The 24,576-nt window shown below is 40.0% G+C and overlaps 2 protein-coding genes across 2 annotated transcripts; both read left to right on the top strand.

Moving 5' to 3' along the window:
- The first annotated feature begins 7,167 nt into the window (after window positions 1–7,167).
- Window positions 7,168–8,706, top strand: LOC130085405 (circularly permutated Ras protein 1-like). Its single transcript, XM_056251151.1, is given in 2 exon segments — window positions 7,168–7,742; window positions 7,745–8,706. Coding segments are annotated over 2 exon segments (1,476 nt in total). The 5' UTR covers window positions 7,168–7,228.
- An 8,302-nt stretch (window positions 8,707–17,008) lies between these two features.
- LOC130085411 (uncharacterized) lies at window positions 17,009–20,538 on the top strand. The gene is made up of 5 exons (XM_056251158.1): window positions 17,009–17,104; window positions 17,352–17,445; window positions 17,670–17,741; window positions 18,279–18,622; window positions 20,470–20,538. Exons 1-5 carry the CDS (start codon window positions 17,009–17,011, stop codon window positions 20,536–20,538), a joined length of 675 nt encoding a protein of 224 aa, XP_056107133.1.
- Window positions 20,539–24,576: the final 4,038 nt, after the last annotated feature.

The raw sequence follows: 24,576 nt of genomic DNA, 5'->3' as shown, positions 1-24,576 counted from the left end.
AAAATCACTCACTTTTCGGCGAAATTCGCCGTTTTGAAACCAAAATAGGTGACCTACGTGAATCGTGTAGATTCGATGAGAAAATGTTTAGAGGGGGAGGAGGGAGGGGTGAGGGGGAAGGTACCAGAGATTCAGTGAACTGCGAACAGGTGCGCGTGCCAGAAGGGAGCGCGAGCGCGAGCGCATGGAAATATTAGCACGAAGGGGCTTGCATCACCAGTTTATTTCTCTGGGAAGGTAGGGGAATACCATTACCTGATACCTTACACAGCAGGCGAGAATGCAACGTTAGCCAGCTAAAGCTCCGGTGGAAAATTATTAGCTTACTAAAGTTAGCTGCTAGCTTTTATAGCTAACGGTAAATCACAAAAAAGAAACACTGGTTAATGTTAGTGCTCCTTTCTAAAATCAACTCATTTTTCCGGGACGTGTGGATGATTTTGAGTTGAGGCGACTCCTTCAGGTTCTCAGTGCGCACAGTGTAAATATGGAAGTACTGGTAGATTTTAAACATGATATTCTCAAGGTCAACCTCTATTGTGTTTGCCCCATGATGAACACAATTATTCAATATGTGTGCAGGGCAACCCACACCAATCAGAGTCTTGTTCTGCAGCAACCTCTTCAAATGTGCAAACACATTGTTTCCCCCTTCATCACGTTGGATTCCACCAAAATCTGTGTTGCAATTGTCTCCAGTAAATGCAATGCATTTTTCAGACAAATGTTTTTTTGCCAGTGTTTCAGTGAGATAATTTGCAATGGTTTCTGCTTTCTCATTAGTTGTGTCTTTCGACCTCAGTTAATTTTGTTTGCACACCGCCCTTCTTCCAATCAAAGTACTGGATTATGATCGGGAATATTTTCACTGCTCCATGGTTACTCCCATCCAGTGCTTTAAGTGGCCCAAAAGAGGTGGCGGTACTCTATTATTATTATTATTATTTTTTTTTTGCTGACTCCCCTCCTCCCCTGAGGTAACAACAACTATATTGAAGGGGTTTTATATAAACAGCAGTCAACAGACGACCTTATAAAAAATAATAAATCCTTTTATTAGTTTGTGGATTTGCTTTAGCTAGAAAGAGCTACTGAACATAAATAAAATGTGCAAAATGGTATTGAAAAAATACCCTTAGAAAGAGCTACAGTAGAAAGAGCTACTGAACATAAATAAAATGTACAAAATGTGGATATGAATCCAACTGGATAAACTTGTGAAAAGATATATTTTGATTAGTCAAATAGCAAATAGCATATAGTGAAGCTCTATAGCCATCTAGTGGTTAAAGTGATTTTTATTTTATTTTAAAACAGCATTTTCCAAAAAATGGCCAACAATCTTACATTAAACCATTTAAAATTATCCATGTTATCTCCATGAATGAAAGTTAGAAATCTGGGTCTTTTATAAAGTGAATTTGACATAAAAAAAAATTGTAAAAAGCCTATTTAAATAAATATTTATTTATAGAAATTTAAAAGATATCATAAATCCTCCAAAAACTGCACAAATGTTGAGTAAAAACATTAATAAACAGAGTAAAATTACATTTGTAAAAAAAAAAAAAAAACTTTTATTCTGTTACAAAATTAAATGTTATTGTCTAGGGCAGCGGTTCCCAAACTTTTTTTCCTGCGCACCCCCTTCTATTTCCCAACCGGGTTGGCGCACCCCCAATCCCCACTTAAAAAAAAAAACACGCAACAAAGCTTTGTTTTATCGCCATATAAAGACTCATGTTTAATCATGCGCAAATAACCAGAACACACATGACAATAACAACATCAACAAAGTTTCAGTATAATGCAACAAAGCTACGCACAAGCTTCCACTTTTAAGAGGACGAGTGACAGACACAGGCTCAGTAACAGAAAGCACGGTTATTTTCAGCCACGTAAAAGAAACATTGCAGCAGGCTAGGCCTATTAAATGACCGTGGAGCTAGCATCATCATCATCATCATCATCATAACACAACGGTTATGGAAATTAGAACGACAGTACATTGAATTAAATTGCAATGAAGTTACAAACGATCCACAACATTAAAGAGAGGCTCCGAAATAGATAAAATAAATAAAAATGAGGATCAATCTGAAACTTTTCAAGTGCGACAATAAAATTAGCCTACACACGATCCACAACATAATTAAGTAACAAAGAGCATAGGCTCAAACATAAAATAAATTAAAAGAGGATCCATCTGGAACTTTTCAAGTGCAGCGCAAAAGTCGCTCAGCCTGCAGAGAGAGAGAGAGAGGGAGAGAGAGAGAGAGAGACTTTCAATAACTTTTATTTTAAAACGTTATATCAAAAAATAAAATACACATTTTTCATCTTTCCTTCAATTTGTACAGAAAAAAAGGGAGAGGGAGAGGGAGAGGGAGGGAGGGGGGTGGGAGACGGGGAGGAGGATGTGTTAGTATTCCCTTCGCGGGGTTTAACCAGACAGTTAAACACGGCACGCACTGTGATGCTCTATTTGTATTTTAACCGAGCAGCTGACAGCGGAAAAAGCGACGCATGCGCTTTTCACTTGTAAAACTCAAGGGTGTATGGGTAATGTAGTCTCTGCTCTCGGTGGGACGAATTAGGAGGCGTGCATTGTGAAGGGAGCTCTGAAAAGCGGCAGCGCAGCCAAAGGATTAAAACAGATGTGCAAATGAGCGTACCGGTACGCTAAAAGCACGTTCTGGGCGCACGGAGAGGTGGCGGTACACTCAAGAGCGATATTTGGAAGTGGCGGTACTGAGTACCGGTGCGTACCGGCCCACTTAAAGCACTGCTCCCATCTGTACAAATACCACAATACTGGATTTCTTTCAGTGCTTCACGTGTGACTTCAACAGAGTGGGGCGCTAAAACACCATTCACAATGGCTTCGGTATTAGTGCGGGCATTATTAAACTTTTTGGCGGTGTCAGTGGGGAAGTGGGGAATTTCTTCTGTAATTCATTTGTAAATGTGCATTTGCGCTTCGGCATGTTGCAGGCAGAAGTGCTCGGACGGCTGACTGCTCGCTCGTTTTGAGTGTAAAGAGAGCCACCCACACGGCAGCCTCTCAGGGATTACGTCACATGCAGCACCGCAGGTGAAGATTGACCTAGTGCCGGTCAATTTAATGGCCCAATGAAAAATAATGAAAACCAGGACATTTTCATCACTTTATAAAAAACAGCCAGGAAGGACAGGACGTGAAAACAGGACATGTCCTGGTAAAACAGGACGTTTGGTCACCCTAAAATAACCCAGATAGCACAAATACCACCAATGACATATATCAACTCAAATAAAAAAAGAATCACAAAGGACAGAGGATTCAGTTTAGAAATGTTGTATATTTCATACAAGAAAAAACGGTCCCACTTTATATTAAGTGGCCCTAATACCTGCGAACTTACATGGTACCTAGATATGTACTTAGTATGTAACTACAGTGTAAATACACATTGGTACATAGTATTTACAACTGTAATATTTGTGTAACTACACATATGTAACAACCCACGGAAAGGTATGTGTAAGTACAAATGTGTAACAGGACATTGGTAACAACACTTTTTCCACTACAGTAAGTACACATGTGTAACAGGCATTATGTAACTACATTTTGTAACAACAATATGTATTCACACAAGTTGTTCCACTTCCACACGCAGTCTTCCATACTGTAGTTACCAGTTAAGAACACACTGAAACCATGATGATTCCTATGTGTATACCATGTATTTACTATATGACCGGCAGGACTTATGTTGAATTGCAGCTAAAGTTTTCCCTTGTGGTACCAGTGTACATCCATGATAACTCCTCAGGAACTGTCCACTTAATATAAAGTGTAAAATGGTCATAACTTACTGTGTATTATGCAAAACCCAAACCTCTGTGCAACTGTACTAGTGTACTTACATGGTAACTCCTCAGGAACTGTCCACTTAATATAAAGTGTAAAATGGTCATAACTTTCTGTGTATTATGCAAAACCCAAACCTCTGTGCAACTGTACTAACAGTGTACTTACATGGTAACTCCTCAGGAACTGTCCACTTAATATAAAGTGTAAAATGGTCATAACTTACTGTGTATTATGCAAAACCCAAACCTCTGTGCAACTGTACTAACAGTGTACTTACATGGTAACTCCTCAGGAACTGTCCACTTAATATAAAGTGTAAAATGGTCATTACTTACTGTGTATTATGCAAAACCCAAACCTCTGTGCAACTGTACTAACAGTGTACTTACATGGTAACTCCTCAGGAACTGTCCACTTAATATAAAGTGTAAAATGGTCATTACTCACTGTGTATTATGCAAAACCCAACCCTGTGTAACTGTACTAACAGTGTACTTACATGGTAACTCCTCAGGAACTGTCCACTTAATATAAAGTGTAAAATGGTCATAACTTACTGTGTATTATGCAAAACCCAACCCTGTGCAACTGTACTAACAGTGTACTTACATGGTAACTCCTCAGGAACTGTCCACTTAATATAAAGTGTAATTGTTAGGGTCATTGTTGTGTACCACAGTAAATGCAAAACACAAGGTTACATAGTGGATATTAAACTCTGAAATATAAATGTGATAGTTATGCTTTGATAGATTCTGGGATATTACGGCATAGCACTTTTAAAGAATTACTCTTTATTTTAGATTTTTTTTATTTGACATTGTGGTGACCTATTTGCCTTTACAGTAAATTACAGTGTTCTGTAAACAATAAACAAGAATAGCCTACACTTTAAAACCTTAAAAATACCTTGTTTAATCGTTTAACCATTTTGCAGTATTTAGTTCATTTACCGTGAGACACAAAAAGCGTTTTCTCCAATAAAACACAACATAAATTCACAAAAAACATAAATTGTATTAGCCTGATGTAATCCAAATCTTTAGAATCCATACGTTGTTTGCAAGAAACAGATCCAAATTCAGCCCTTTATGATCTTGAATCATCTCCATTTCTCAGCAGCGACCGCAAACGTCAAATCCCGCGCTCAGGCGCGCTGGTGATGAATTCAAATAAAAAAAATGCGCCTTCAAGAAGCGTTACGACATGTTTTACGGCTGTGATGTCAAACGCTCATTGGCTCTCGCCTGCTTCGTCACAGATTGCGACATGCCGTGTTTCAGTCGGTGTAGTAGTACATTTGAAATGGAGAAGCGCGCGCGCCTTCACCATTGCCTTCACAGAGCGAACCAAAACCGGATTAACATTTTCATGGATTAATAATTTATACTCTGATCTGTACCTCATACACAACTATTATAATACTGCCAGAGAGGACTGCGGCTGCAACGCATCATCATGTGAACGACTTTTGGTACCGGTTTGTTTACATTTTCGCAATAAACAAATTATTGTGAAATTTATAACGTTACTTGTCTGTCTGTTATGTTTTTATTTTCTTCATAAGTGTAACGTTAGCCTACGTAGTTTTAAGGAATGGTTATGGGTAGGTTTAGGGGTATGAGTAGGATTAGTGGCTCAAAATATAGTTTAATGCTATTAAAACTATGAGAGGTTTGGGTTTGCTGAGATGGTCTCTGTTATGACAGTTTTACACTTTAAATTAAGTGGACAGTTCCTGAGGAGTTACCATGTAAATACACTGTTAATACAGTGTTGCACAGAGGTTTGGGTTTTGCATAAAACACAGTAAGTTATGACCGTTTTACACTTTATATTAAGTGGACAGTTCCTGAGGAGTTACCATGTTAGTACACTGTTAGTACAGTTGCACAGAGGTTTGGGTTTTGCATAATACACAGTAAGTAATGACCATTTTACACTTTATATTAAGTGGACAGTTCCTGAGGAGTTACCATGTTAGTACACTGTTAGTACAGTTGCACAGAGGTTTGGGTTTTGCATAATACACAGTAAGTTATGACCATTTTACACTTTATATTAAGTGGACAGTTCCTGAGGAGTTACCATGTAAGTACACTGTTAGTACAGTTGCACAGAGGTTTGGGTTTTGCATAATACACAGTAAGTTATGACCATTTTACACTTTATATTAAGTGGACAGTTCTTGAGGAGTTACCATGTTAGTACACTGTTAGTACAGTTGCACAGAGGTTTGGGTTTTGCATAATACACAGTAAGTTATGACAGTTTAACACATTGTATCAAGATGTTGCCTGAGGAGTGACCATGTATGTACACTGGTACCACAAGGGAAAACTTTAGCTGTAATTCAACATAAGTCCTGCCGGTCATATAGTAAATACATGGTATACACATAGGAATCATCATGGTTTCAGTGTGTTCTTAACTGGTAACTACAGTATGGAAGACTGCTTGTGGAAGTGGAACAACTTGTGTGAATACATATTGTTGTTACAAAATGTAGTTACATAATGCCTGTTACACATGTGTACTTACTTTAGTGGAAAAAGTGTTGTTACCAATGTCCTGTTACACATTTGTACTTACACATACCTTTCCGTGGGTTGTTACATATGTGTAGTTACACAAATATTACAGTTGTAAATACTATGTACCAATGTGTATTTACACTGTAGTTACATACTAAGTACATATCTAGGTACCATGTAAGTTCACAGGTATTAGGGCCACTTAATATAAAGTGGGACCGAAAAGACAAACAAAAAACAACCACTTTAAATTTGTCAAACTCTTGGTTCTCAACGAACAAACAAAAAAACCTCAACAATAATACCGTACTTAATATTTTAAGTACGGATAATGCTACATGAATTTACAAAGTTCACTAAATTTACAAAGACCACAGATTCAAGAGTTCATACTTCTAACAAGATCAGATTGGTTTGTTTTTTTGTTAGAGGGGGGGGAAAAAACTCTTCTTCTTATTTTTTTTTCAAGGGAGAATGGAAACAACAAAGGAAAACTGAGTAAATAAAAATAAAAGAAGAAATGTCACCCACTGCTTATTTTAAGAGGAACTGCGATAAAGGGCGTGTGTGGAAAGTGCAGAGGTGAATTGTGTGAGTGTTTTGTGGAAAGACCAGCCTTGTATCCAGCAAAACCACAACCTTCAGCAATGGTGAACTTCTGTTTGTTATAAACGGAAAAGCTTCGATAGGGAAGATCCAGGCGATCGTTGACACAGCTCGTGGGTTTGAGTGCTCCGCTCTGAAGATGACGTTGGGGAGAGCTGTAACATACATCAGAGAAAGAGTTTGACTAGCTCTCTTCCACCACCGGTACCACCAAGACGTCTGGAGAATAATGGAGAGACCTCAACTTAAAGCTAATGTAAACGTAGTGTCGCAAAAAGTAGGAAGCCTTGTGGACATTACTAAAGCATCTGCTATACAGAGCAGCCAGAAACCAGTGCATTGTGGGAAATGCAATGCCGTCATGTCCTCTGCAAGCAGTCCAGAGACACACCAAACAACAATAATATGGAGCTGTGAGTTTTGCGGGAAGGAGAACGTTTATTCGCTGGCGCCACTAACGGCGGGGCGGTTTCCCTTGCGCTCTCCTCCAGGCAGGGATATACTTTACATGGACGACAACAGGGACATGGAGTATGAGAACCTAGACGACATGCTAATTGTGCTGTGTGTAGACACTTCCGGAAGTATGAGTGTTACTTCTGAGATCTCTCCAGGTAACAGCATGCGATCACCCACATATATTTCACGACTGCAGGGAGTCCAAGAAGCTCTTCAGATGGTGCTGTCCACCCTGCAGAAAACCTCACCTCACAGAAGACTGGCACTGGTGACTTTTAACAATGAGACTTTTATGGTGACGGTACAGGGGTTCCTCTCACCCTGAGAGACTGGGCGCTGGTGGACTATGACTATCTGAAGAAGGAGGGAGAGACCTACAGCACGCCTCACTGCATTGCAGAGACTATCCAGCCTCTCACCCAGAAAATCAAAGAACTCAGAGAACATGGAGCCACAGCACTGGGACCTGCTGCCCTCATCTCTGTTGCAATGGCATCCCTGTTCACAGGATCAAAGGTTATAATCTGCACAGACGGGCAGGCCAACATAGGACTAGGCCACTTAGAACAAGAGTCTTCCTCAAGAGCCCCCTCTCCTTATTTCTGCAACCAGTTAGCCCATTATGCTGCTGAAAAGGGTGTGATCGTGTCCGTGATGACCTTTGAAGGAGAGGACTGTCGTTTGGCAGAGGTTGGGAGGCTGGTTGACCACACAGGAGGCAGAATAAATATTGTAAATAATGGTACAGTCGCCACAGAGATTCAGAGCGCTGTAGCTGACAATGTCCTAGCAGCTAACGTCATGGCAACACTTCTGGCACCGGATGGCATGTACTTCCCCTATGAGGAGGATAATCATCGGTTAGTGAGAGAGATTGGCAACGTGACAGACTGTGTTGAGATCACCTTTCAGTTTGCAGTCAGACCGGAAAAAGTTGAAAGTTTCCAGCAACAGGACCGGGTCCCTTTTCAGCTGCAGCTGAGTTTCAGGACTCGGGAATTGCAGAAAGTGATGAGAGTCGTCACTCAACAGAAACGGGTCACCACCAGCAGTTGGGTGTGGGCGGGCAGTTTAAATATGTCAGTGTTGGGCGTTCACTGCGCCCAACTGTGTGCCAGGCTGACTATGGAGGGCCGAGTACAGGAAGCACAGAGACAACTCCGAGCTCAGCAGGACCTTCTCAAAGACATCGGTCAACAGAAGCCAAGCCCTAAAGAAGAGAGCATCTATCATGAGTATGATCGGTGAAGACCTCACCACTGTCAAACAGAACAAAACAGAAACTGAAAATCTTCCACTGCAAGCATCTTGGACGAGGCGGCCAATGTGGTCTACCAAATGAAGAGGGCGAAGAGCGTGAGTGGAAAGGGAAAGGGACAGAGAGTTGCCTTGCTGGAGAACTGAGCTCAGATGTCACCAAGACTCATCATCTAGTGATATAGGCTGGATATCAATCACAAACTATGGACAATTTTGCTTGGAAAATACGCAATATATAATATATACAAACTATGTGTCGATAACCTAACAAGTCAAACTGCTTTCTGTGCCATCACTGCTGTTTGGCAACTCCTGCCAGTATTTATCTTTGACTGGTCTGTGGATTTCAGACATGTTTGTGTTAGCAACTATAGCGCAAATATGTCAGATTAACAACTAGAATACTAGTGACTGTACTAATAAATATAATGCAATGAAATAAAACATTTTATATATAAAAAAGAAAAAGAAAAAACAACCCTAGGTTGGAAACCAAGAAACTCCTCATCTTCGTCAGTGGATTCGTGGAAGATTTCCAAAAGTTTCGATTTTCCCAGGTGGTTTAACTCCTCAGCGGTAGGAAACATCCTCACCAGTGTCTTCTAATGCCACACTATAATTCAGTGGTCCCAGCTGTTGTATTATTCTGTAGGGACCCTTCCATTTGTTGGCAAGTTTAGCACAAAAATGGTGAAGTGCACTTGACTGTGGAAAATGTTTCACCCATACACGATCTTTTTCTTTATAGGTGACATCTCTTCGGGTTTTGTTGTAGCTACGGAGCTGTCTTAATGATGCTTTCGTGGTGCATTCTTTGGCTCTAGCTTGCAACTTGGACAGATGTTCTGTGACATCGTAAGATGGTGCAGTTGGGAAAAGATTTTTCCCATGCAGCAGCTTGTCCATTGTCCCCTGTAGTTTTCTTCCTAGGTGTCATGACCGGCTTTGCCGTGTTATTGGGCAGCTTGTGTTTGTCTGTGTTTTATGGTTGCTATTTGTTTGTCTGTCTTAGTCCTACAGGTGGAGCTGTAGGCTGGCGTGAATGTAGTGATGGATGACTGGTTAAAAGAGGCTTTCCGGGAGCTGGCGGGTCTTTCCTCTTCGGGCCGTCGGTCGGTGCGGCTGGTGGTTGCCTCGCTCGTCGCACTTACCTCTTCTCCCCACCCGTTTCATCTACTGATCTACACTACACTTTTGGTTAACCATGACATTTACTGATACATTTCTAAAAGACTGCTTTAAATCTTTCACAGAGACCTCAAACAGGCATTTAAAACACCAAATATTAAGGATTGGCATATCAAGCAAAATAATATTCGATGATTGCTCGAAAATCGTACCTCTACCCCCACATGCTTACAGTAAGACGGCGTTCACTCAAATCCCGCTCCGATATTAAATTTCTCTGTAGGCCTATAGACCTGCGTGTTGTAGCCTAGTCATTAAAGAAAACGATTTAGTTTCATATTTATGTTTAAATAAAATAATTTATTTTTTAATTTCATCAATGTTGATTATATGAAAAGTGAAAAGCATGAGTAAGAGCATAAGATGCGCAATCGGGAGACAAATGGAGTGGGCAGACATGATTTTGACCACTTCATTAAGTTTGTTTTTGTAGAAAGCCTTTCTTTAAAGTGAATTTCGTTTTGTATTAATTGTATCTTAATTTTAATCAATGTTTCATCAACCAATTGTCTTTAATAAATAAGCAGTAAATATAGCAGGCAATATAATCAGGACTTCTCAGGAGCTCCGTGCCGGCGCGTGGACTGAGCTCGTCTCATAAATGAAGCGAAACTTAGCGCAAGCTACTTGCCTCAAAGATCTGAGAAATATATAGAAAGCTTGAAATGTGTACTTTAAAGTACTTTACTTTAAATATTTTGTTTTAAAGTGATTTTAACTTGATATTGCATTGTTCTGTCGTCGTTTGATCGCTAGGATAACGTCTGGTCACCCTGAATTCCGTGACCGTACCACGGAATATTCAGTGGTCGCCACAGATTGTTTTCACCTGGTGCCTATTGCTGATTTTGACACTTTAAGTAGGCTATTCAAGTTGTGTTTGTGATGAAATGTAGCCTCATTAAACTGTGAACATATTATCTCCCCTGATCAGTTTGTGTAGTAACAGTTTTCCTTATTGTCAAATTCTGTGATGACACCACGGATTCTTCCGTGACGGGACCACGGAATTCTTCCGTGACCGTACCACAGAATATTTAGTGGTCGCCACAGATTGTTTTCACCTTCACTGGTGCCTATTGGTGATTTTGACACTTTAAGTTGGCTATTCAAGTTGTGTTTGTGATGAAATAGCCTCATTAAACTGTGAACATATTATCTCCCCTGATCAGTTTGTGTAGTATCAGTTTTCCTTATTGTCAAATTCTGTGATGACACCACGGATTCTTCCGTGACGGGACCACGGAATTCTTCCGTGATCGTACCACGGAATATTCAGTGGTCGCCACAGATTGTTTTCACCTTCACTGGTGCCTATTGCTGATTTTGACACTTTAAGTAGGCTATTCAAGTTGTCTGTGTGTGTGATGCATGTAGCCTAATTAATCTGTGAACCTCTTATCTCCCCTGACCAGTTTCTATAGCCTTTTGCTTATTGACAAATTCTGTGATGGCACCACGGATTCTTCCGTGACGGGACACACGGATAACCGGATAACTAGAGGCAGGCTTGATCAATCAAACTCCCCATCCATCATCTTAGTTGTTATGTATTCATGAGACAAAACCACCAAATGCTACCAAACATACTTTACTGGTGTTCAGATCACAGGTTGATTACATCACATTCCCCACACGTGCAACTCACATCACGTGACTTAAATACCCGCTCCCAAGCATGAGAGCCAATGAATACACATCCTGCATATATAAGCATTATGCCAATACACCACATTACCTCCCCCATTAAAACTAAACACACCACATTAGTTCAAATTCTCAATTTCTAAAACGTTGTGGTAATGTAATAGTCCGTTTAGAACGACGCAGACCCACTGGACTTGGGTTGTTCAATGATTGTTCAAAAGGTACCTCAGGGTCAAATGTACCTACTGGAGTTCCAGCAAATCCTGAATCTTGACCATTGAGTTCCGCATATTGAGGTAGATCATGTGGTTCAACACATTGAGCAGTCTCCTTTTCCTCCTGTGGCATTGGAATCTCTGAGGATGAAGTATGTGGTCTCAGTTGATCACCATGCCGTCTGTACACAGTATCCGATATTGGATCACGTACCTTGTACGAAACAGGTCCTGTCTGCTGTGTAATCACTCCAGATAACCACTTCGGACCTCCCTCCACTGTACTTCGCAGGAACACAGAATCATCCACAGCAAAGGATCTCTCTCTTGCGCGATAGTCATGTTGATTTTTCTGCAAATACTGTTTTCTACGAACCATTTCATGAATGTTCGGTTTCAGGAAATCCAACCTGGTGCGAATGTGTCTCTTTAAAAATAAATCAGATGGTGACTGACCTGTGGTACAATTAGGAGTTGTGCGATATCGTAACAAAAATAAAGACAGTCTATCATCAATGCACATTTGTTCATTAGTCAATTTCTTCATACCTCTCTTAAATGTCTGGACATATCTTTCTGCCAATCCATTTGTGGCTGGGTGCTTAGGTGCACTCCTGGTATGCAGAATACCATTCTGTTTCACAAATCTTTGGAATTCATCAGAAGTAAAAGTTGTTGCATTATCAGTCACTATTTGTTCAGGTAATCCATATGCAGAAAACAATCTCTTCAGTCTGGTAATTGTAGCTTGAGAAGTGATCTGTGACATACGAAAAACTTCTAACCACTTAGAATGAGCATCAACAACGATCATGAACATGTTGTTCAGGAAAGGACCCGCAAAATCCACATGCAACCTTCTCCAACACTCACCCGGGAATTCCCATGGATGAAGAGGGACGTGACTTGGCATCCTTTGTTCCTGTTGACAGATTTGACATTCCTTGCAAATTCTTTCTGTCTGCATCAATTTTTGGCCACCACACAAATTTACGAGTCAGCGCTTTCATTTTAACAATGCCAGGATGTCCTGAATGAATTTCATGTAACACTGATTTTCGAAACTTGAAGGGTACAATCACTCGTATGCCCCATAACAGACATCCCTGTTCCACTGACAGTTCATCTCTTTTCACATAGAATATTTTCAAATCATCAGACACTTCAATTGGCCACCCCTCCATGACATAACGAAAAACTTTAGAAAGTTCTTGATCTGTTCTTGTCATTCTGGCAATCTGTGCAGCATTTAGAGGAGCTTCTTGAAGATGATTTGTCAAAAGAGTGTTGATATTTTCTGAAATGGCTTCGGTTCCCGCATCCGTAATTTCAGGTAGTGGAATTCGTGACAGGCCATCTGCATTTCCATGACATTCTGCCTTACGATACATGATATGATAATCATATGCCGACAAAATTATAGCCCACCGCTGAATACGAGCGGCAGCCATCATTGGGAAGTGTTTATGTTCTCCAAACAGAGTCACTAATGGTCTATGATCCGTTATCAAATTAAAAGATCTTCCCCAAAGATATTGATGGAATTTTTTTACTCCATAGATCACACTCAACGCTTCCTTCTCAATCTGTGAATATTTCTTTTCAGCAGGGGACAACGTCCGTGAAGCATATGCAATGGGATGTTCTTCACCATTCGGCATAATGTGCTGAAGCACTGCACCAATTCCATAAGCCGAAGCATCACATGCTAAAGTCAAAGGCAGTTGTGGATCATAATGTACCAACACTTTGTCACTTGTGAGCAATTCTTTACACTTTTTGAAAGCATCTTGTTCCTTTTTCCCCCAACACCAAGTAGTTTGTTCTTTCAACAGTCTATACAGTGGTGCCAACACTGTGCTCTGATTTGGTCCAAAACGTCCATAATAATTTACCAAGCCTAAAAAAGCTCGCAGTTCCTTTACGTTTGAAGGTGCTGGTGCATCTTGAATGGCTTTTACCTTGTCTTTCGTTGGATACACCCCTTTTTCATCAATCACATAACCCAGGTATTCAATTCGTGTTTGTCCCCACTCACACTTACATTCCTTCACTCTTAAGCCTGAGTCTTGAAGACGCTGTAGGACTTTACAAAGGTTTGTTAGATGTTCTTGTTCATCATGACCTGTAATCAACAAATCATCCAGATACACAATCACTTTCAGATCTTTCATCAAAGTTTCCATTATACGTTGAAAAATGGAAGGGGCTGAACTGATGCCAAAAGCTAGACGATTATACACGTACAATCCCTTGTGGGTGTTGATTGTCGTATACTTCTTGGAATCATCATCCAGTAAAACCTGTTGATATGCTTGTGCCAAGTCAATCTTGGAAAACAACTTTCCTCCACTCAAAGTGGCCAAAACGTCCTCAATCCGTGGCAGGGGATACACTTCAGTATTGGACGCTTGATTGACAGTGACTTTGTAGTCGCCGCATAAGCGGATTGTGGAATCTTTTTTAATAACAGGCACAACTGGAGCCGCCCACTCACTATACTTTACTGGAGATATCACATGGGCTTTCTCCAGCCTATCAATTTCCTTCTCCACCCGTTCCTTCATAGCAAAGGGAAGAGGACGATTTTTAAAAAACTTGGGTGGAACATCTGGTTTCACTGAAATAGTAGCTTTAATGTCCTTTAGAGTGCCCAGCTCATCCTTAAAGACTTCACGATACTTATCCAGCACGTCTTTGATAGACCCAGGCTGCTTAGCTTGACTCACATATCGAATTATTTTCCAATTCAATTTTACTTTCTGGAGCCAGTTCCTACCACACAGGTTTGGACCATTCCCTTCCACTACAATTAGTGGTAACTCATTCACTTGATCCTCATATTGTACAGTAGTTGTGAATTGACCCAATACTGGAATGCATTCACCAGTGTAGGTCTTTAACTTTACTTTAGCTCCCTCCAGTGGCAAATGGGCAAACGATTGTTTATACACTTGTTGCGAAATTATGCTTACAGCTGCTCCTGTATCAATGTCCATCAACAAATCTTGCTGATTCACAGTAAAATTCACTCGGAAAGGCTGTTTCTCAGTTTCACTTAACATGGAAAACATTTCTAGCTCTGGCTCTTCAGCATACATATAAGCAGTTACTTTGTGCTTGTTTTGTTTTTCAGTAGCTTTACTGTTGAGATGTACTTTCTCTTTAACTTTACAAGCTCTCTTTATATGTCCAATCTTCCCACAATTGTGACACTTCGAATTTTTAAAATAACATTCCTGAGCATTATGGTTTTTCCCTTTACAACGATAGCATACTTGTCTCTGATTATACAGTCTTTGTATTTACCTTATGCACTGCTGCCGCTGAATCCTCTGTTTTCCTCAGTTGCTGGGTATCACGATGTGCAGTTTCCATGCTCTGCGCAATTTCAAGTGCTCGTGCGAAAGTGAGTGTGTCCTCCGAAAGCAATCTTCGTTGACATGCTTCACTTTGGATTCCGCTAACAAAGCGATCACGTAGAGACTCATCCAAACTTGCACCGAAGTCACATTTAGATGCACATTGTTTCAGTTCAGCAACATACTGGGACACAGTTTCATGGGGCTTTTGAACACAACGCTGAAATCGGAAACGTTCAGCTATTATCAATGGCTTTGGTTCAAAATGATCCTTAAGAATATTCACAATTTCTTCCAACGTTTTATCCTTTGGCTTTTCAGGCTGAACCAAATTCCGCAGTAATCCATATGTGGACGCTCCCACAGCACTAAGCAAAGTCGCTACTTGCTTCGTATCATCCACGTCATTTGCAACCATAAACAATTCTGCGCGTTCCATATACGCGGACCAGGACTCGTCTTCTGGTTTATACTCATCCAGTCTTCCGATTTGCGCCATGTCCTCTCAGTTTTATCCTCGTCGCCAACTTATGTTATGTATTCATGAGACAAAACCACCAAATGCTACCAAACATACTTTACTGGTGTTCAGATCACAGGTTGATTACATCACATTCCCCACACGTGCAACTCACATCACGTGACTTAAATACCCGCTCCCAAGCATGAGAGCCATTGAATACACATCCTGCATAAATAAGCATTATGCCAATACACCACATTAATGTAAATAATATTTGGACTAATTTACAAAAAAAAAATTATGTTTACTCAATTGACAGATAGGCATATACAGACAACGGAAAAAAAATTATAAAGACTAATAATAAATTAATGTAAAATCGGACGAGTCCGTTGCCATGACGGCGACCCCACTTTCGCGGTTTTTCCGTCATTGCGAGGATCCCCTCTACAAATCCGGTATGTATCTCAGACCTGCTACTTATTTACTATCAATAAATGTTGAATTATAAGTTTTAATGCGTTTTAGATGGCTTGTATTGTTGATTGCTAAATAGTTGACATGATATCGTGTCTGTAGTTGTTTTTCTTTAATAAAGTATGCATTTTTACATTACAAATATTTTTAAAAGACGTTTTCTCAAAATTTGTTTTTTTGTTGTTGTCAATCTCCAGTAACGTTAACGTTACCAAAATCTCATCCTATGTAGCACCATCATGTACACCAAAAAATATAGAGGAAATCGATTTCTTTCTCCAGTATTATTTCCTAAGTAATGAAAGCATATAATAAAAATAAAAATAATTTTGCACCTGGCTTTATCATATGCATATGTTCAGGTTTATGTTATCGAAAATATATATGCAAAATTGCGCATATTTAATGAGATAATGCATACTTTGCATAATTAAACATACACATTTCAAAAACTTATAATACATAGTTTTTATATACTTGTGTAATTAATCAAATGAGGAAGTTTCATGGTGATATCTATTATTTTAAAAGTTTACCCTATTCACCTGTAGTGTCTCGCATTAATGTAGACATTATATTTTTTTCTCAGAGATATATCTAATTATGCTTTCTTGTCTGTTCTACAGATTATTTGCTGTTTTAAATCTTATCTCCATTTCTCTATCTCTATATCGTTTAGAAAACAAAGGCACTTTTAAGAGCCACTCTTTCAATCTCTCTCTCTCTCTCTCACTCTGTTTCTCTCTTAAGTCTCTCACACTTTCTGTCTCTCTCTCTCTCTCTCTCACTCTCTCTCTCTCCACCCCCTCCTCTCTCTCTCTCTCACACACACACACACACACACACACACACACACACACACACACACACTCATCTTCATATCTGTATTGTGTGTCTATTGTCTGTATTTTTGTATTGTATCTGTGCGTGCGTGCACCATGTCGGAAAACCACCCAGGAGTCTTTGAAGATCCCAATGAGGCCAGGGGCCATATGGCTGCTAAAATTAGCAAGGCTCTTCTCCGTGAGGCCAGGGTGAGAAATTTTGATAAACTTACACCCATGTCTATGAAAATCACTATTTACATATTGTTTGTTTGTTGTTGTTGCTGTTGAGGTATGATGTTCTAGACATTTAATGGACATTGGAGTAGTGTAGTATTTTATATCTTGTAGTTTTTGATTTGTGTTTTTTATTGTTACTTACTAAAAAAGCGTCCATCAAACATAACCATAAGTCTGATATTCTATCAGAAAACATTCATATTTTATTTTCATATAGGCTGCAATGGCAATGGGAAGCCATGTCCCTCAAAAAAGAAAGAGGACTAAGAGAGGGAAAGCAGTCACAAGCGCAGCGGCCACAAGTAACAGACGTAAGAAACGTCAAAAAGCAGAACGTCGTGCATTAGGTTCGTTGTTTATAGCACTGTTATAGTTTAATAATGATAATTATCTAAATGTTGGTGAGTGAAAAGATGGTTTGAGCTCACTGAGCCAGATGTATGATGTAATATTGTGAATTTTCTGGACTAAAATATATGATGCTTTACAGTAAGACCCTGATAGAATAGATAACCTATTGTATTGGCCTTTCCAGCTTCTGAAGTTCAAGTGATCACAGTGTCTGAGGAAGTCCCTCAGATCGAAGAAGAGATGACTGCAAGTCTTGGTGAGTATGTCTGTATAATCCCTACTACATTTCCTATTCCTCCATATCAACAACTTTTCTAATGACCCTGTAAACTTTTCCTCGATTCATTGTTGTTGATGTCTCACACTTTTTCTCCACGCAACTACATTAAGTGTTTGTATTTTGTTGTTGTAGACAGAACATGTGCATTATATTCTAATTTTTTACAATTCTGCACTCATTGCTTTTGCATAGCTTGCTTTTAGAAATTCTTGCCTATTTTGGGAAGTGATAGACACTCCAACTCTTCATTTCAAAGTGGTCTATTATCGGAAGCATATTACACGGTTTGTGAGACCATTGTGATACAATGGTTCGTGATACCATGATCAAGTCCATATACAGTACATTAAACCAACATTGAATGGACACTGTCGTGTATGGCTTGGTCAAAGTCAGATTTTAAGTCATAATTATTGTCGTACCATTCAGTATTAAGTAATTTTTTATCTATTGTGCCTTCACTCAATCGAAGGGTTGTTTAACAGTTATTTATTTATTTTCATTTATTTTCAGAAACGTGTCTTCAACAGCTGAGGGACACTCTTGACTCAGTTGAGGTTAATGTGGCAGCTGAAAAAACAGCATGGGCACAGCGGCAGCTACACGCTGATACAAGGGCAAAAGCAGCAAGGCCAGTGCTGCTCGATGCTAAACTGTCCGCTGAAAGAGACTTCTACCAAAAATGTCACGGGTGCGGTGCCGTAGAGGCAGTAATTAGGTGCCTGGATTGTGTGCCACTGGACATGGAGTATCTATGTGGAGGATGCGACATGGAGGCTCACAAAAAGAATGTGTTCCATGGCAGGGAGGCACTTTTCCATGGCTACCTGGAGCCCAGGGCCGGCTCTAACCCTTTGGTTGCCCTAGGCGATATTGAGTATTAAACTAAACATGCTCTTATAGTTACTCAAACACTTAAACAATAAATCGTTCATACAAATGCTACAAAGAACGTTCAAGGATATTTATATCATAGTTGCATTGTACAACTATATTTTATCTGACCATAAATAACTTTTAGTAGATAAATTACAACTACTACCACCACTAGGCCAACTATTATTACAATCTATTAGTCTGCTACAAGGTTAAGGGGGTTTAGGGGGTATTTCCCCGTAAGAAAATTTTGTGCATTTTAATGTTAAATTCATCAATCTGGTGCACTTTGAGAGTTCAAAACTAAAAGCTCCAAACCATATTCAGTGTGCAAATTGAACAAAGAAAAATTCAAACCTCTTTTAATTACAGTGTCTGTCTACATTACACTACTACATAATAATAGATATAATATTAATCCCATGACAGTAATTGCCATAGGCTATATTGTAAAACAAATGCACTGAAAAATAAAGGAAACTTTCATGAGTATTGTACAAATTTCTATACTTGAAAGTAAGTTATATATTAGGAAGTAACCCGGCGCCGCCAATTAAGCAAAACAAAACAAAACGAATGGGCCACCGATGTACGAGTTTTATGGGGCGTTAAGACAAAAATAGAAAAATAAAAGTATGAGATGTATGTATCGGCCCAAAAAGCACGTCGGGCCCGCGGGAATCTCCCGGTTGTCCCGATGGCCAGAACATTTGACACCTTAATGGATGAGATGAGAAGACGTACCTCTATACTGGGCTTTCTTTTTATCTTGTTGCTTTCTCCGTTTCGTCCCTGTGCACCAGAGGGTTTAGACCGCTTCATTTTCGATCAGCGCGCGCAGCAGCCGAGCACTTGCCTAACGTAACCATAGAACTAACGTAACGCAACTAACCCCCGCACCCCCTTTAGGAAATGATCGACAATAATCATCCATTCAATCTAATAATCAGGTTGACAAGTAATTAAACGTATGGCTGAGGGGCGCCTTAGGATGATCATGTTTAATAAACATGTTTTTGTTTCGCTTGTCATTCTAATTCTATGATTAATGGGAAGTAGGCCAAGGGCGACACTAGAGGGCGCCCGCGCCCCCAACACATTTGTCGCCCTAGGCAACCGCCTAGTTCGCCTATAGCAATCGCCGGCCCTGCTGGAGCCTATTCCCCCCACAAAGGCTGTGGTGATGGGTGAAAACGGCCAACCTCACTTTTGTGAGCAGGGTATGTTATGTTATTTATTAACAATTTATGTTGACTAGTAAAGGGTAATTACTAATTACACAAATATTCTTTGTTGATATACTTTGTCAATGGAAAAGGTTTAAAAACTCTTAATTTGAATCACTCTTTGATTGAAGAAATTGTTTTTGTTTGGCTTTGACTATGAAACGTGCTATTAGTAAGCAAACCGTGATAATGACATGGTAGAGTTGTCTATTTTGTAGATGTTGGTTTTGAATCACTGATATGACAAGTGATATACCTTCTCGATTGAGGAAAAATGTAACAACCTCTTTGCATTGCAGTATGTCAGTTGCCATTGCCCGCACATAGGACACTATGTGAGTGCACCCATGAGATTGAGGTCACCTCTGGCAAGCATATTTCTGTGGTCACCATGAATGGTAAGTTTGGAAAATCCTGCTTTTTGTTTCGTTGTACCGCAGAAGTTAACAATTGCAATCAAGGCAAAGCTTTTCTCTTGAGAAATATACCAATTGCCAAATGTTAATGCCATATCAAATACTACGGTGAATTAATAAGGGACAGTTGAGTTGGAAAAAGTTGATTCTGTGAAACACATGTTTAATGTGTCTCTTTTTTCACAGGACGATATGATGTCTGTTTGCCCCGTAAAGTTTGTCCTACCTGCCTTGTGGAATGGACCCCAGGGGTGAAAGAGCTCCTCAGGTACCGTTACTGGCCAAGCACAACAAACTGCCAGACAATATATAGTTTTAATGTCTTTGAAGCGTTTGCTCACATCAAAGTATCGGCTCCTTCGATGTCAAGGCATGCCTTTTTAAAGCTACTGGAGCACGGTTCTGTTCAGGCTGGAAGGGTAAATCGGCTTGAATCATTGTTACACACAATCATATTACTGTAATATTGTAATATTTCTTTTCTGTAAACACAATTTTTTTTTTATGTCATAGCCGGGGAATGTCTGTGCCGATACGTTCCAGAAAAGCTTTTTCGAATATTGTTTTTGCAAGCATACAGAAGAGGTGATGTGTGAAGTAAATTACTTTTATTGTCCAGCATGTCACCCAGACATGTTGGCAGTGTGTTGCGATGGCAATCGCAAACATTATCGCTTCAAAAAATCAAGGGGGTATGTTCATATTACACAGGCATTAATCTCCACAGCATTGTCATAGAAATAGTTGCATGTAGAGTCATGTTTGGTCAGTTAAAAGAGGACTTTTTTTTGTGATCAATTTTAATGGACAGGAATGAGGAACCCTCTCTGTACAAGGGGTTATTTCTTGCCAAAGATGAGGAGGTATCAGCCTTTCTCAACAATGTCAGAGGCAGCAGCATGACAAGAGTATGTCTAATATTGCATATTAAGACAGTATATCTACTGCTTATGTTTGAGTGTCTTTTGTGTTTTCTATTTGTTAAGACGAGTGATATCTGACCTTACAGGCAGATAACAGTGGAACATGTGGCATTTCAAGGTTCAGGGCGAGTAAGGAGACGTCAAAAAAATCATCGTCCAAAATAGATGAAGAGGAGATACAAGTGGCAGTCTGCAGGTATGTGGGTAGATCAGAAGTGTGCAATTGTACAGATGCCATTTGAAACACGCTGTAGAAACTCATTTGTGGATAAATGTATCAGAGTCATGTTTAATTTCCTTATGGGAAGTAAAGTAAATCCCCTTAACAGATTTTTTTCCCTAGAGGATTGTTTTAAAGCTCAGTTAGTCAGATATGTTAAATGGTAAATGGACTGCATTTATATAGCGCTTTCACAGACCCAATGGCCACCAAAGCGCTTTACATTTTGCCTCACATTCACCCATTCATACCCCCCCCCCCCCCCCCCCCCATCTCATCTCATCTCATCTCATCTCATTATATTGTATCCTGACCCCCGATACACCATCCTGTATACTGTCAATAAAGAGCTAGTATAACTGTATAATCTCAAAAATGCACTCTCAAAAAATAAAAACCTGAGACTGTAAGGCTGAACAACCAAACATTTTATTTAACATAAATTATTATGTATCTTCTATTCTATATCAAGTTCTATTGATATATTCTATCCTTAAAAAAAAGCAAGTTTAACCCTCCTACCAGATATTGTTATTTGGATATTATCAAACAAATAATGATCCATTATATTTGAATAACCAACAGTGTTTGCTTTTGCCTTTTTAACATTGCCAACATGTTTTTCCAGACATGTGTCTAGCAAGTAGGCTACACTCACAAATACATTACATAAACAGAATGTAGAAACGAAAAATGTCTGAGATGATCCACTGTTTATGACTGCAAGATTCTAAGTTAAGGTAGGCTAATTAACATTCAGTGACTTGCTAACGTCTATCATGATAGCGCGACTTCTATGAGTCTATCCGTGCTGCACACCCCTAATTAATGCTCCTAACCTTGAAAGATTGCAGAAGCTAGGTTTAACTGTAACAATATCCTGGGTAACCAGGATCACCAGTTAATACTATTTTCCACAGTAGAATCTGCATTTGAAAGCATGGTCAGTCACTCACTACTACTGCTAGTTATTTATTTGTGTGGCTAGTTATTTTTGCCTACTTACACTCTGCTTTATGAAAAAGCTTCGTATGTCCCCTTTCTTCTTCTTGGGTGACATAGCTGATCTACAAAGTACAAAAAGGGGCAAAAAACGGAATATTAAAATGTTTTACCCTGGCCTTTGTATATGGCATGCAGAGAGACAGACAGCCCTGGTAACTTACCGTCGGCGTCGTCACGCGCGCACACACACACAAACACACGCACACACCACCCGCTCGCTGCCAGTGAGTGCAAGCACAAAAAGTAGTCCCGGCCCGCGCGTGTAGCCTGCCTGTCAGATACCCCGCCGCCAATCAAATTACGGCGTATCTTGTACTGTCGTCGTCCTGGCCGTTGGAATCGATCCAAATAGCAGCGCAAATATCAAAATAGCAGTTCAAAGGAGCTTGCTAAATATTGGTGGGGACAAATTTGTCATCTCAAAATATTGATTGGGACTAGTACCTAGCGTCCCCCCCTAAACCTACGCCCTTGCCGACGGCGGTGTCAGCCATACAAGGCACCATCCAGCTCGTCGGGAGCAGCTTGGGTTAGGTGTCTTGCTCATGGACACCTCGACACTTGGTCAGGTGGAACCGGGGATTGAACCACCAACCTTCCGGTTTGTAGACAACCTACATGAACCCCTGAACCACTGCACCACTGCCTGCCCAGAGGGAACATAATAGTGATGTAGAGCATCACTACAACATGTAGTCACTACAACATCACTACAACACTACAACAATCTCTACAACATGTAGAGATTGATGGGTAAATGTGTGTGTGTGTGTGTGTGTGTGTGAGAGAGAGAGACTGAGAGACTGAGAGGCTTTGAATAGAGGGTTTTGATTAGCTTTGTTTTCCACAGGTCTCATTGTGTAAATTGATCATTAACCATATTGTCCTCTTGTGTATCAGACACGGGATATTGCTGCGAGGACTGAACCACTACCGTGGCGAGGTCTTCGCCTACCCAATGTTTTTACAGAGGGAATTGTCAGAGGGCCAATGTCACTTTCTTCTGCATGGATGTTGTCTGCAGGTAATTTTTCTCAGTCATATTGAAACTCGGTCAACCTACTGTACATTACATGCCTGTTTTTTTCAGTCGTTTTATATTGATGGCCAGGCAAACTGTTGTTAATGCCTACTAATGCTGTGCTTCTTTTTAGGTACTGGCCATACCTAAGCAAAGTGACTGAAGAATCATCAGATCTTCAACCGCTGATGGAAATGAGGCCATTTCTCAGTGTGATGCATGCCAAAGCTCATACAGCAAAATGCGAGGTACCTCAAATTACTGAAATTCAGATGCAACAGTAGCCAGCAGGCAGCTAATGCGAAAAGCCGAGCAATGATTGTTTTTTATTATTTTAATCTGGTATTAGTGGCAATATACTAAATTGTAAGTCTGTGATTATGATATCTTGTGTAGTATATTATGCAGATAAAATATGACACCTTTAATGTGAAAGTGATTTTAATGTGCACATAATCCATGATTGCATAACATTAGATTTTTTAAATTATGGTATGAAATTAATCCAACACTATGTTGCAGGTGAGATGGGGCGGCAGGAATCAGGATGGAGCAGGGAACACTGTTGGAGAGGAAGTTGAGCAAGTATGTTATCACCGACATTATTGTAACTATGTAGATATAGGAGACTTCACTGATACATTTATGTGTGAGACAAGCAGAGTGTGAAGGATAAAGTACATCAGGGTATCAAACAAAGATCTATGCTTGCTCGAATGACAATCAGAGCACAACACAGTACACATTATGTCACAAGTGCAACACACATTATGTCTCCTCTGAGTAAAAAGTGAGTAGTGGTGGTGTCTGCATGATACATCACTATTTCAAGTTATGTTCCATCTGAGCTGCACTATTTAATTATATACACTCTTTTGATCCTGTTAGGGAAATTCAGTCTCTGCATTTAACCTATCCGTGAATTAGAGACGCACATACACAGCAACAGTGAGGTCACACACACTAACTCCTAACCACTAGAGCAGTGGGCAGTCAGCTGATGCAGCACCCGGGGAGCAGTGAAGGGTTTGGTGCCTTGCTCAAGGGCACCTTAGCTGTGGATGTGGACAGGACATCGATGTTCAACAACTTTCCCCACCCACTTTCACTTTCCACTCAACCAC

Source organism: Rhinichthys klamathensis, unplaced genomic scaffold (assembly GCF_029890125.1).
Source record: "Rhinichthys klamathensis goyatoka isolate OS25496 unplaced genomic scaffold, OSU_Roscu_1.1 h1tg000077l_1, whole genome shotgun sequence".
Lineage (NCBI taxonomy): Eukaryota > Metazoa > Chordata > Actinopteri > Cypriniformes > Leuciscidae > Rhinichthys > Rhinichthys klamathensis.
The sequence above is the reverse complement of the archived record's forward strand: the minus strand, read 5'-3'. Positions and strand labels throughout refer to the sequence as shown.